Source organism: Oncorhynchus mykiss, chromosome 15 (genome assembly GCF_057628025.1).
Source record: "Oncorhynchus mykiss isolate SJ-2025 chromosome 15, ASM5762802v1, whole genome shotgun sequence".
NCBI lineage: Eukaryota > Metazoa > Chordata > Actinopteri > Salmoniformes > Salmonidae > Oncorhynchus > Oncorhynchus mykiss.
In genome coordinates this window covers 57,154,305-57,168,635 of record NC_143036.1, presented here as the reverse complement: position 1 = coordinate 57,168,635, position 14,331 = coordinate 57,154,305, and the positions used below count along the sequence as shown (strand labels likewise).

The window sequence follows — 14,331 nt, the reverse complement described above, 5'->3', positions numbered from 1 at the left end:
CTTCAGTAGGCGTCTGCAGTATCACCATAGTCCTTATCACTAACCACTCGATGTGTTTACTGTTGCGTGAGGGTCTACTACTCTGGATGAAGAAATGTAGCTTCAAGTGGAGGCAAAGGCATGAAGGGAATTCCTGACATAACATCCAATCATAAACAATAGCGGGAGGAGTCGGGAACTGTAGAACGGTGTCAATACATCTCTATGACAACCACAACGCGTTCTCTGCGTCCCCCTGCGCTTTTACTCAACTCCAAAGAAACCCGAGGGAGAACGTAGGTCAGAGTCAGAGAGAGAGACCATTTCAATCTATCCAGAACTACATGACATAAAGGAAGGGGGTAACTATGACATTCATTAATTGTAGTAGGCTACATTTCTTCCTGCCCCTTTTAATGGATGTTTTTTTAGTTGCAGCTTATTAAAATTAAACAAGCAAAGTCAAATAATTTATTTACAACAAACAAGCATTTCAAATGGAGAGATCACAGGAACTAATTTTGATATTTCTAAATTACAAACGGTACTTTCCATTCAAGTACTAATTCATGAATTCATTTGTGACATAATTTGCATAAAACAACACAAACATTTTAATAAACAACTGCCCTTTTAATAATCTAAGCAGGAGGCAAATATGTAAATGTTGTGATTAACCTTGGGGCGACTTCAAAGTTTATGCTAATTATGAAAAGGTTAATTTGAAGTAAAATAATAATTGCCTTTTATGTTTAAATTCTGCTCTCATCCCCGATGTAAAATGTTTCCTATTGCTGTTGCTTTGATTGACTGAGACAAGCTGGCAAACATCTCCTCTACAATGTGCTTGTCTGATATCTTAACACACAGTTCAAGTAGAACAGTAGCCTTGAGTTGATTTATGGTGCGTTTGCGTTGGGAAGAGTAAGACATTGTAAACCATCCTCATGTGACGCAGGAACAGAACACCCTGCTCTCATGAATAATGTCACCTGGGTTTCACCTGTCACACACACACACACACACACACACACACACACACACACACACACACACACACACACACACACACACACACACACATATCAAAAACTCTCCAGTGAGTACTGTATGCACCACCCTTCTCTCCCCCCTGTCCCCACAGCTCCACCGGAGCCAGAAGGTATGAGACGGACCCCCCCTGTGGTGCCCCACAACTTGGGCCTGGGGGACCTGACCCTCATGTCCCGAGGACTGGTCATCGCCCCGCGCCCCTGGACCGCCCAGCACATCAGCATCACACACACACCTGGCTCTACACACTCATATACACACACACCTCCATACACACCTGTGGAAGGACAGGGAGCAGGGGAACCCAGAAAGACAGCACTGCAGTCAGACTCAGGTGAGTTCATTCATATATCATTCTCAACTCATAGCTTACTCATAACTTAACATGATAATGTACCGTAAGGGCAAAACCCTGGAATAAATCTAAACCAAACACACTAAACAGTGTCCCCCACACAGACTCCTCATCACTTCCATGTCCTTCTCCAGTCTCATTGGTACAGTCAGCCTCAGATGAGCATATGTCCCTGGGGGAGATCAAGGCCCTGCTCCCCCGGAGGCTGGGGGAGAGGCTGGAAGATGTGCGGGCAGCGTTCAAGGCCCTGGACCCTGAGGGGAGCGGCTCAGTGACCCGGGGGGAGTTCAGACAGGTGGTGGAGGCCTTCCTCTTCCCCCTCACGCAGACCCAGCTCAACGCCATGCTGGCCAAGGTGAGAGAGGGCAGATGTGGGTCTCTTATAGACTGGTTTGCGATCTGTTTGTGCTGTCTTGCCAACTCCAATGATAATAGCAGTTGGCAAGACAGCACAAACAGATCTGTGACCTGTGGGGTATACTACAAAGCAGGTTCAATGAGTTAGCCAGCTAACTTGCCTAAATATTCTGAAATAACTTGTTATTTTTTTTAAAGATATGCTTGAAATTGACATGGTCTAATTGACTCAACAACCAAAAACACATATTTAAGTTGAGCTTTTTTAAAGAACCAGAAATCCATAATTATTTCTGGTTGTTTATCAAAGTTAGCAGGCTAACTCATTGAACCTGCTTTGTAGTACACCCAACAGGTGTCCTATGTTCTGCTCTTGCATAGTCTGACAAAGTAATGCTGATTTTCAAGCTCCGGGCTCCACATCGCCACCACTGCATGGTCATTGACTATATTGGCCACTAGATGGCAGGACAAGACTTGAGGTTAGTCTTGGTAATGACAAGTGATGCTCTATCACATACTGTTAAAAAGGGTTTTATGGCTCATGGAGAGGGGACACCGTTTCCGTATCTGAAATGATTTAAACTTTTTCCACTAAGCCTTACTACATAGTCTTGGAGTTCTCAGTTTCTTTATAACGTTTTAGGACAAGTGCTGTGCACAGATGTTTGGTTTGGGTGTCACTGCCCTTTTCTGTTTTCAGAACTACACGGAACAAAAATATAAATGCAACATGTAAAGTGTTTCCCCTGTTTCACGAGTTGAAATAAAAGATCCCATGCATTTTCAATACAAACAAAAACCTTATTTCTCTCAAATGTTGTGCACATCATTTGTTTAAATCCCTGTTAATGAGCACTTCTCCTTTGCCAAAAGAATCCATCCACCTGACAGGTTTGGCATATCAGGAAGCTGATTAAACAACATGACCATTACACAGGTAAACCTTGTGCTGGGGACAATAAAAGGCCACTCTAAAATGTGCAGTTTTGTCACACAACACAATTCTACAGATGTCTCAAGTTTTGAGGGAGTGTGCAATTGGCATCTTGACTGCAGGAATGTCCACCAGAGCTGTTGCCAGATAATTAAAAGTTAATTTCTCTACCATAAGCCGCCTCCAACGTCATTCTAGAGAATTTGGCAGTATGTTCAACCGGCCTCATAACAACAGACATGTATGGCATTGTGTGGGCGAGCGGTTTGCTAATGTCAACGTTGTGAACAATGTGCCTCATGGTGGCGGTGGGACTATGGTATGAGCAGGCATATGCTATGGTCAAAGAACACAATTGCATTTTATCGATGCCAATTTGAATACACAAAAATACCCTGACGAATTGTGAGGCCGATTTTTTTTTAAGGTACCTGTGACCAACAGATGCATATCTGTATTCCCAGTCATGTGAAATCCATAATTAATTGATTTCATTTCAACTGATTTCCTCATATGAACTGTAACTCAGTAAATACAATGAAATTGTTGCATGTTGCGTTTATATTTTTGTTCAGTACATGAGGACCACTTAAGGAAATGTGACTCTCTTGATGCATCACTGATAGTAGTAATGGCATTGGCCACATTACTCATTGATCAAATTGATCATTCCCTTGCACTGTTTATGAAAGCAGTGGGGACATTGATCGATATTTAGTGACGTAGTGTAGCTGTTCGCGCGTTTACATTTTGTGTTCCTATACCTCCCACTGTTTGTTCTTCATCCACACCTGTTTATCATTGATCAGTACCAGAGTGGTGTTATGGGTAGTGATATACACCTACAGCACAGTTGTTTATCATGTATACGGTGTATCCCTTCTCCCTCCATCCGTGGTGTGTTGCTGTGCGATGCCTCTCGTCACTCCACAGCGCCAATGTAATTGTCTCCACTGTTCCTCTTTGTTCCGTTTCAGCGCTCACGCCTGACAGTTTGACTGCCTGTCTTTCCCACAGATTTCCACCCATAATATCAGCACTTTGTGCTCCTCCCTCCCTCCCACTTCCTCCTCCTCCTCCCCCTCTCTCAGTCTTTCTGTTCCTTATTCATTAAAAAGACTGTGTTTTTCGAGGGGAGTTGTTGAAAGTTTACTTTAAAAGGACCATATCGCAGGAGCAGCAGCTGTTGTGCTGCTGACATTTTGATGTGGAAGTCGCTTTGTGCTTGAGGGAGGGAGATGCCACAAGCGGCATTTTTTTTCCTTCTCTGTCTCCCTCCTCTTTCTCTTTCCTTTCCTTTTTGTCTCATCCGTTTCTCAAACACTTTCAGAGAAGCGATTGAGAGCTCGGTGCGTCTAAATGTTTTTTATTTTTTTAAATCGTGATCAATTATTTAGCAGGCGGTGGTTGCCTTACATGTTAAAAAACACTTGCTCCAATAATTACAGGGAAGTCCTAGAGCAGAGTTAGAGAGGGAGGAAGGGAGGGAAAGAGAAATAAGACAGACTGACAGAAAGACAAACAAGAGGTGGACAGAGAGGGAGTGGAGGGGAAGACGGAGGCAGATGATGGACAGAGTCTAAGACAGACAGAAAGAGAGAGAGAGAGAGAGAGAAAGAAACAGAGGGAGTCTGTCATGTCTGAAGGGCGAAGGTGCCACCCACTACTCTATACTGCCTACCTCTACTCCACTGAACATTCACTATAACATAATGACCTGGGTCTGACCTTCACGCTAGAGCACTATACCTACAGTCGTGGACAAAAGTTTTGAGAATGACACAAATATTCATTTCCACAAAGTTTGCTGCTTCAGTGTCTTTAGATATTTTTGTCAGATGTTACTATGGAATAATGAAGTATAATTACAAGCATTTCATAAGTGTCAAAGGCTTTTATTGACAATTATTTTTCAAGACCTCTGCAATCCGCCCTGGCATGCTGTCATTTAACTTCTGGGCCACATCCTGACTGATGGCAGACCATTCTTGCATAATCAATGGTTGGAGTTTGTTAGATTTGTGGTTTTTTGTTTGTCCACACGCCTCTTGAGGATTGACCACAAGTTCTCAATGGGATTAAGGTCTGGGGAGCTTCCTGGCCATGGACCCAAAATATCAATGTTTTGTTCCCCCTATCCACTTAGTTATCACTTTTGCCTTATGGCAGAGTGCTCCATCATGCTGGAAAAGGCATTGTTCGTCACCAAACTGTTTCTGGATGCTGAATCAACTTTCTTGGGCGCCCTGAAGCCTTCTTCACAACAATTGAACCACTCTCCTTGAAGTTCTTGATGATCCAATAAATGGTTGATTTATGTGCAATCTTACTGGCAGCAATATCCTTGCCTGTGAAGGCCTTTTTGTGCAAAGCAATGACGACGGCACATGTTTCCTTGCAGTTAACCATGGTTGACAGAGGAAGAACAATGATTCCAAGCACCACCCTCCTTTTGAATCTTCCAATCTGTTATTCAAACTCAATCAGCATGACAGAGTGATCTCCAGCCTTGTCCTCGTCAACACTCACACCTGTGTTAACGAGGGAATCACTGACATGATGTCAGCTGGTCCTTTTGTGGCAGGGCTGAAATGCAGTGGAAATGTTTTTTTGGGGATTCAGTTCATTTGCATGGCAAAGAGGAACTTTGCAATTAATTGCAATTCATCTGATCACTCTTCATAACATTCTGGAGTATATGCAAATTGCCATCATACAAACGGAGGCAGCAGACTTGGTAAAATTAATATTTATGTCATTCTCAAAACTTTTGGCCATGACTGTACACAGCAGTCTTACCAGCCCCATTCCCAGGTATATAGAGAATGCAGAGCGGTGCAGTACTCCTGTGGTTCTAGCTAGGCGTTCCGCTCGGTGCCTGCTGATAGCAGTGATAATTAGACAGTGTGACATCTATAATAAGACTCAATGCCATAGAGCTCTGTAGGGAGCAGAAGCACTGGATTACACCGTGGGAGGATGTAGGGCAGGGTGTCAGAGACTAGACTTTGATTATGAGCCACCAGAATAGGTGTGTGTATATATCTACCTATCCATGTGTGTGTGAGTGTGCGTGCTTGCGTGCGTATCTCCCTTATCCATCTGTGTGCGTGTGCTTGTATGTGTGTGTGTGGCTTACTTAAGTGAGATACTGTTCCACTGCTGGTGCCAGGATAAAAGCAGTGGTCTGATTCCCCAGGTGTGACCCGTTCTAAACACCACCTATTCCCCAACCACCCAGCCCCAGAATTACAGCTCAACCCACCTGACGCTACACAGGCAGAACCCTGCTCTTACCGTCTGACGCCATGGAGATGTCATTACTCTTCACTTTGGTTGTTGTGGGCAAAAGTCTGGAATTGCTCAGAAGTTTTAGGGAAAAAAAATGATTTAAATTTCAGTATTATTATTATGCTTATGATGAATGTTATCATTATCATCCTCCTTATCACCATCGCCATCCTTGTCCATTCTCTACCAGTGATCCAGATACGCTGAGTAAACAGTCTGGCTTTGTTGGTTTCCTGTAGGTGTCTAAGAGAGACAGTGTAACGGTGGACTACATGGACTTTCTCAGGAGGTACAGCAGGGTGACTACAGCACAGAGACCCTACAGCTCTACAGCACAGAGACCCTACAGCTCTACAGCCTCCTCTACAGCACAGAGACCCTACAGCTCTACAGCACAGAGACCCTACAGCTCTACAGCCTCCTCTACAGCACAGAGACTCTACAGCTCTACAGCCTCCTCTACAGCACAGAGACCAGACAGCTACCACAGGTGGGCACATCACCCTTACACTGTAACGCGCATAGGTGAAAATACTATCTGTGTTACATGACCCTATGGTTGGTTTGGTTCAGCAGGTTGACCTGTCTCTCTCTCTCTCTCTGTTTGTCTGTCTGTCTGTCTGTCTGTCTTTCAGGTGTGTCTCTGGATCAGACCAGAGGGGTATGACCCTGACTGAGATGCAGCAACGCCTCAAACACAAGGTATGGATGACACACACGCACGAACGCACACGCACACACACACACACACACACACGCACGCACGCACGCACGCACGCACGCACGCACGCACGCACGCACACACACACACACACACACACACACACACACACACACACACACACACACACACACACACACACACACACACACACACACACACACACACACACACATATAAAGACACTAATGCACACCTTGTTGTTTCAACACAAGCCTGGAGAAGATAGGTACCACTCTATATAAATGGGAGGTGACAAACATGACAAAATGACATGTCTATGTGGGTGGTGAAGTGATTCACCTGTGAAATTGAGATGGAGATGTTTTTGTCATGTCAACATAATAATGTCCCTATGTATCCAGAAGAATGTACAGCATACGTAGGAGGCATACTACACTAAACACAAATATAAACAGATCATGTGTTGGTCCCATGTTTCACGAGATGAAATAAAAGAACCCCCTGAAGTGTTCCTGATTAAACAGGATGATCATTACATAGGTGCACCTTGTGCTGGGGACAATAAAAGGCCACACTAAAACATGCAGTCTTGTCACACAACACAATGCAACAAGTGTTGAGTGAGCGTGCAATTGGCATGCTGACTGTAGGAATGTCCACCAGAGCTGTTACCAGAAAATGGGATGATAATTTCTCTACCATAAGCCGTTTTTAGCGATTTTGACAGCACGTCTGACCGGCCTCACAACCGCAGACCACGTGTATGGCGTCGTGTGGGCGAGCTGTTTGCTGATCTCAACGTTGTGAACAGAGTGCCCCATGGTGGTGGTGGAGTTATGGTATGGGCAGGGATAAGCTATGGACAATGAACACAATTGCATTTTATAGATGGCAATTTAAATGCACAGAGATACAGTGACGAGATCTTGAGGCCCATTGTCGTGCCACTCAGCCGCATCACCTCATGTTTCAGCATGATAATGTACGGCCCCATGTTGTAAGGATCTGTACACAATTCCTGGAAGCTGAAAATGTCCCAGTTCTTCCATGGCCTGCATATTCACCAGACATGTCACCCATTGAGCATGTTTGGGATGCTCTGGGTGGACGTGTATGACAGTGTGTTCCACTTCCCGGGAATATCCAGCAACTTCGCATAGCCATTGAAGAGGGGTGGGACAACATTCCACAGGCCACAGTCAACAGCCTGATCAACTCTATGTAAAGGAGATGTGTCTCGCTACATGAGGCAAATGGTGGTCACACCAGATATTGACTGGTTTTCTAATCCACGCCTCTACCTTTTTTTTAAAGGTATATGAACAGATGCATATCTGTATTCCCAGGCATGTGAAATCCATAGATTAGGGCCTAATTAATTTATTTAAATTGACTGATTTCCTTCTATGAACTGTAACTCAGTAACATCTTAGAAATTGTTGCATGTGGCGTTTATATTTTGGTTCAGCGTATAACGCAACCATCCGTATTTGCATTTTGCAGTGCATATGTTCCAGATATTAACTAGGTTGTTTATTGTGATGTGAAATAGAGGATTGTACTAAATAGAATCCGTGGTTAGATGAAGCCCTCAGAGGTTGGGGTTGTCACAGTTCTTTTCTGTTGGGCTGTACGACAGGCTGCTGTGCAGTGGGTAATGTAGTAATGTACAGTGCCGTCGGAAAGTGTTCAGACCCCTTTACTTTTTCCACATTTTGTTACGTTACAGCCTTATTCTAAAATGGATTAAATTAAAGATCTCAGCAATCTACACACAATACCCCATAACGAAGCGAAAACAGTTTTTTAGAAATCTTTGCAAATGTATAAAAAAACAAAAAACAGAAATACCTTATTTACATAAGTATTCAGACCCTTGAGCACAGCTGCATCCTGTTTCCTTTGATTATCCTTGAGATGTTTCTACAACTTGAATGGTGTCCACCTGTGGTACATTCAATTTATCGGACATGATTTGGAAGGCACACACCTGTCTATGTAAGGTCCCACAGTTGACAGTGCTTGTCAGAGCAAAAACCAAGCCATGAGGTTGAAGGAATTGTCCGTAGAGTTCCGAGACAGGATTGTGTCGAGGTACAGATCTGGGGAAGGGTACCAAAAAATGTCTGCAGCATTGAAGATCCCCAAGAACACAGTGGCCCCGATCATTCTTAAATGACAGAAGTTTGGAACCACCAAGACTCTTCTTAGAGCTGGCCGCCCGGCCAAAATGAGCAATCGGGGGAGATGGGCCTTGGTCAGGGAGGTGACCAAGAACCCAATGGTCACTCTGATAGTTTCTCTGTGGAGATGGGAGAACCTTCCAGAAGGAAAACCATCTCTGCAGCACTCCACCAATCAGGTCTTTATGGTAGAGTGGCCAGACGGAAGCCACTCCTCAGTAAAAGGCACATGACATCCCACTTGGAGATTGCCAGAAGGCACCTAAAGACTCTCAGACCATGAGAAACAAGATTCTCTGGTCTGATGAAACCTAGTACTCTTTGGTCTGAATGGCAAGCGTCACTTCTGGAGGAAACCTGGCACCATCCCTACAGTGAAGTATGGTGGTGGCAGCATCATGCTGTGGGGATGTTTTTCAGCGGTAGGGACTGGGAGATTAGTCAGGATCGAGGTAAAGATGAACGGAGCAAAGTGCAGAAAGATCCTTGATGAAAACCTGCTCCAGAGCGCTCAGGACCTCAGACTGGGGCTAAGGTTTACCTTCCAACAGGACAACGACCCTAAGCACACAGCCAAGACAACGCAGGAGTGGCTTCGAGACAAGTCTCTGAAGGTCCTTGAGTGGCCCAGCCAGAGGCCAGACTTTATCGAACATCTCTGGAGAGACCTGAATCAAAAGGGTTCTACCTGGAACCAACAAGGGTTGGTCAAGGGACAGCCGAAGAACCCTTTTAGGTTTCTAAGAGTATACATCACAGCTTAGGTCAGTCACACGTGTGTGTGTGTGTGTGTGTGTGTGTGTATGTGTGTGTGTGTTTATGAGTGTGTGAGTGTGTATATGAGTGAGTATGTGTGTGTGCATGCGTGTGCTTGCGTGCATATATGAGTGTGTGTATGACAGTGGGTGTGTCTCCGGTCACTCTCTGATGAGTCGTCTCTGCAGAGCATGGTGAGTCTCAGAGTAACAGCTGTGGCTGGTAATGAGTGATACACACACACATATGATGAAGTACCAGTCACAGCTGTTTACCCTGCACATGCGCCTCACTTATCAATATTCCATGTAGACCGCAGTCCCCCTCTTACCTCCCTCCTCTGATACTTCCCACCTCCACCTCCTTGGAGAAGTGCAGAGGGAGAACATTAGCTCACCTCTGGAGTAACCATCCAAGAACCTTTGAATGGGGAACACTCTTTCGCTTTCTGGGGTCATTGGGTTCTCTCGCTATGTTTATCTCGCTGTTGATCTGAGTGGGCTCTCTATGTCTTTCACTGTTCCCGAACTTCTCATTCATTCCCTTCCTCTCATTCAATCAATAATAATGTTGTAAGTCCAACTTCCCTCATACTTAACTTCAAATGCGTCCAAAATAGGTTTAGCTATGTCACCTTGAGTAGAGGCGTATGCTTTGAGTTTCAGTTTCTCTACTTTCCCTAATCCCCCTCTATCCCCCTCCGTACCCCTCCATCCCCCTCCGTACCCCCACCTCTACCGACATGCTCTGACCTCAGAAGAATTAGCCCCTTAACTGACAGATACACGTAAAGGCAGCAGCACTCTTCTCTCTGATCTACTCTCTCTCTCTTTTCTTCTCTTTATGCTCCTCCCTCTCTCCCCTCTCCCTTTCTCCCTCTCTCTCCCTCTCCCCCCTCTCTGCGTCACTGTGATTTCTCTTCTTAACTTCTATTTGTGATCCACCTCCCTTCATTCCTTTCTGACTCTCTCCCTCCGTCTCCTCTTTCATCGCTCTCTTCAGAGAGCCACCCGCGTCCCTCTGCTTGTCTCCTACCCATAATTCACGGTGACAGGAAAGGTTAGATTGCACGTGGAGGAGTTCTGGTTGACAGAAAGAGGAGCGGGAACACTATTTAGGCCTGTCATTACACACTGTTTACAAGACATCTTCAGAGTCCGACCTAGACTCACACATCTCCACACAATTGACCCTATGACACTGTAAATAATGACAAGTTATTGTGGCTTCCCTGGCGTTGTCAGTTTGAGATAGAGAAATATACATTTACTTTAGTCATTTACAGACGCTCTTATCCAGAGTGACTCACAGTAGTGAGTGAATACATATTCATACGTTTTATGTATACAAATATACTATAACCAGAGGAGTGACAAAGTAAGAAGCAGGGAATTGAGAAAAAAGGGAGAAAGAGGGAGAAACATAGACAAGGAGAGAGAGATAGCGCAAGAGTGAGAGATCGAGAGACAGACAGACAGAGATGATATGTAGCCAGTCACAGTCTGTAACCCATCCCCAAATGCCCCTTTGAGTGACTAGATCTATGGCTGTGTTATCCATCTCATTCTAACCAGCTCACAAGGACACACACACACACACACACACACACACACACACACACACACACACACACACACACACACACACAAAGATGGATTAACATATAACAGGCTGGTAAACAAAAACAACAGAGCTTTCGTTAATTAACGAGCGCAGGGCCGGCCGAGCGGGCGGGTGGCGAGGGGTGCTCACTGTGGCACCATGCCAGGCCCCAAGCCATGCCAACCTGAAACACAGCTGCCTAATGGTGAACTGGCACTGGCTGGGACAGGGATGGGAGACAAGGGAGGAAGGGATGGGAGAGAGCGAGGGAGGGAGGGAGGGAGAGGATGGGATGGAAGTGGGGGAAGGGGATGGAGGGAGAGTTAGACAGAGGATGTGGAGATAGAGGGATGGGAGAGAAAGGACACCAAAATGATGGAAGCAAGGGTGGTGAGAAAGACAGAGAGAGGAAGGGACACAGAGAGACGGAGCAAGAGAAAGAGAGACAGAAAAGCAGGGAGAAAGAGAAAGCAAAAAGTTAGCGAGAGCGAGCAAGCGAGAGAGGGAACAGAAAAGGAAGAAACAAAGACAGATAAACGGAGAGAGGAGAGGGGGAGTAGCCGTAGCCCGTAGTGTGCAGAGAGAGGAGATAGAGAGATAGCGATAGAGAGATAGCACTGGAGATTGGATGATGATATCCCCATGTCTCTGCTCATTAATAGTGTAAGCTCTCCTCTCTTTCTCCTTTGTGATTTTAACACATTTCCAATTAGCACAGAATCCTCTTCGTTTGGGAGAGGGGATGGAGAGATGGGGGGGATCATATTTATATCTGTCTTTAATACATTCCCTTTCATTTGATCTTTTTTTAAACACGACACGACTGTATAGCTAGCGTTTCCTTTCCCCTGACTCCAGCAGAAGAGAATGAAAGCTGGTCCTAATGCAAGAGGTAATTGGTATGCTTGTCTGAAAGCTTTCATAGTTGTCGAAGTTGTTAGATTCTACAAACAGTGGGAGATTTTTAGGAAGTTAACAACAGAGAGCAGAGAATCAAAAGGCGGACTCAAACAACTTTGGAATCGAGTCTTGAATCAGTATTGTTCATTATGATACTCAAAATGATGAGACGCTAAAGGGTACTTACTATATGATGCTAATATTTTAGGTCAGTTAAGGTGTCTTGGGTTGTGTTCGTTAGGGAATCCAATGGAAAACGTTTTAAAAATGTTTCGCAACGAAAACCGAATAAGTGTTTTTTATTGGATATGTTCAGGCAGTCCCTCCTTATTTCAGTCCATTTTCTTCCTTTTGGTGCCTAATGAATACGACCCTGAGGGTGTTCTATCAGCTTGTTTTCAGTCTATCCTTCTCCATTTGGAAGGACAGTATTATGTGCAACACATTGCCGTATAGACAATGTCAGTGTGTTAGCCCAGTGGGGAGAGGGAGGCTCCCCTGCTTGTCTTTCAGGCAGACGTTTGGTAGCGCTGCTAATCAGAGTGCAATTAGACAGAGAACTCTTTGGGCGACAGAAAACTCTGATTACCCAAGAGTCAACGGGGTATATTTAGTATCTATCTGTTCCTGTTCTTCCATGGTTTCCGTGGCACCCCGAGCTATGAGCTGAAGTGTGGAGGAGAACGAGGAAAGATGGAGGAAGGAGTGATCACACAGTGGCTCTAAAGGACACTCCCCATAGCTAACCCATCACCGTTTACTTTATGGCTAGTCAACCTATAGATGTACAGCATACTGTACTTATTACCCACAAATGTTACCACTTACCGCCTGTAACCTACAACTACCTACAAACAGAAATGTAACCCCTCTAGAAGGACCCCAAACTCAAACCCAGCTATCTGCCCTAACCCCTCATGAAACCATTTACCCCAAAATAGTACTCCAACTACCCCCCATTAACAATCACAAAATAAGTCTGACATAAGTCTGACTTAAATCAGTCTGTATCTAGCCTCCAAACCCAAACCTACCTATCTCTCTGACTCAGCCCTCATCCCTCTAACATCCCTCCCCTTCCCCTCTGCTCCGTCTCTGTCTCTCAGAAGTCTGCCGTACTTGTGTTTACACCCTCCCCTCTCACCCCAACACAGTGCTTTGGGGAACAGAACACACTCTGCTCTGCATCAACAGATCAAGGCTTCAGAATCAGAGGCGTCAATACCACTGCTTGTGCAGATGAAAGTCAGAGAGCTTCAGACAGAGTTTAGGAGTTCACACAGACACTTCTGAGTTGTTTTCTTGGTTTTGAAACTCTGCAGATTGGGAGCAACCTGAAGAATGTAATCCGGGCCTTTCGTCTGTTCGACTACAACCGAGACGGACAGATCCAGCAACACGAGCTGCGCAGGATACTGGAGAACTACTGCTTCCCCTTATCACAGAGAGACTACCAGAGGTGGGAGAGAGAGTCCAATACATACAAGCATGCACACACACCCATCATGGATGATGGATCCAACTATTTCCAGTACTCCCTACGGTCAGAAGTAATCTTTTGGAATGGACATGATAACTAATGCTAACTTTGTGGTCAGTCCTTTGTCTTTTCATTGAGAGAGAGCTAATTGACTTTTAAAACTTTGGGCCCTGCAGTCAAATCCACTCCAGAAACGTCGCCCAACTTTTAGTGATGTGGCTCTAGAGGATTCTGTGTGACAGGTTAATTTAACATGGCTTTAATTGGTTTCAGTACTCAGGAAGCTCTCTCTCACTTTGTCTCACTGTCTCTCCTTTTTTCTATATCTTCCTCTCACTTTCTCTCTGTCCCACTCTCTCTCTCTCACACACTATCTCTCTCTCCATCTTTTCCTCACCCTCTCTCTCTCTTGCTCTGTTTATTTTCAGCACATATCTCTTAGTGTTGCCCCTCTATCTCTCATTTCCTTTTCTGATCTTCGGTTTACTTACCCAATAAAACGGACTATGATTTGATCTCCTCCCCACTGCAGACTGTGGACCCACCACAGCCCTAACAACATGGCAACCATGTCCTATAAAGTGTTCCTGGAGAAGCTGGGCCTGGAATCTAACAAGTGCAGGAAGCTTGTCCCGGAGCCTCCAAAGCTAGGTAACGTAGGGGTCTTATTGTATGATAGGAGGGCGTGATAACTCAAATGACTACAATCAGTTCATAAGGTACTCAAATAGCTGTTTAGAGACACACAGACCC

At 45.0% G+C, this 14,331-nt stretch overlaps 1 protein-coding gene across 1 annotated transcript; it reads left to right on the top strand.

Moving 5' to 3' along the window:
* Positions 1-1,143: 1,143 nt before the first annotated feature.
* Positions 1,144-14,267, top strand: LOC149978116 (EF-hand calcium-binding domain-containing protein 6-like). Its single transcript, XM_090199035.1, has 6 exons — positions 1,144-1,252; positions 1,522-1,742; positions 6,212-6,462; positions 6,608-6,674; positions 13,421-13,557; positions 14,111-14,267. The coding sequence occupies exons 1-6, from the start codon at positions 1,144-1,146 to the stop codon at positions 14,265-14,267; spliced, it is 942 nt and encodes a 313-aa protein (XP_090055161.1).
* The last annotated feature ends 64 nt before the right edge of the window (positions 14,268-14,331 follow it).

What these genes read in the sequence shown, in the direction of transcription:
- LOC149978116 (XM_090199035.1), top strand. Translation starts at nt 1,144, where the DNA reads ATGAGACGGACCCCCCCTGTGGTGCCCCACAACTTGGGCCTGGGGGAC. An exon ending in AGCAACGCCTCAAACACAAG is followed by an intron (nt 6,675 to 13,420) that starts GTATGGATGACA and finishes GAAACTCTGCAG; the next exon opens with ATTGGGAGCAACCTGAAGAA. An exon ending in TCACAGAGAGACTACCAGAG is followed by an intron (nt 13,558 to 14,110) that starts GTGGGAGAGAGA and finishes TCCCCACTGCAG; the next exon opens with ACTGTGGACCCACCACAGCC.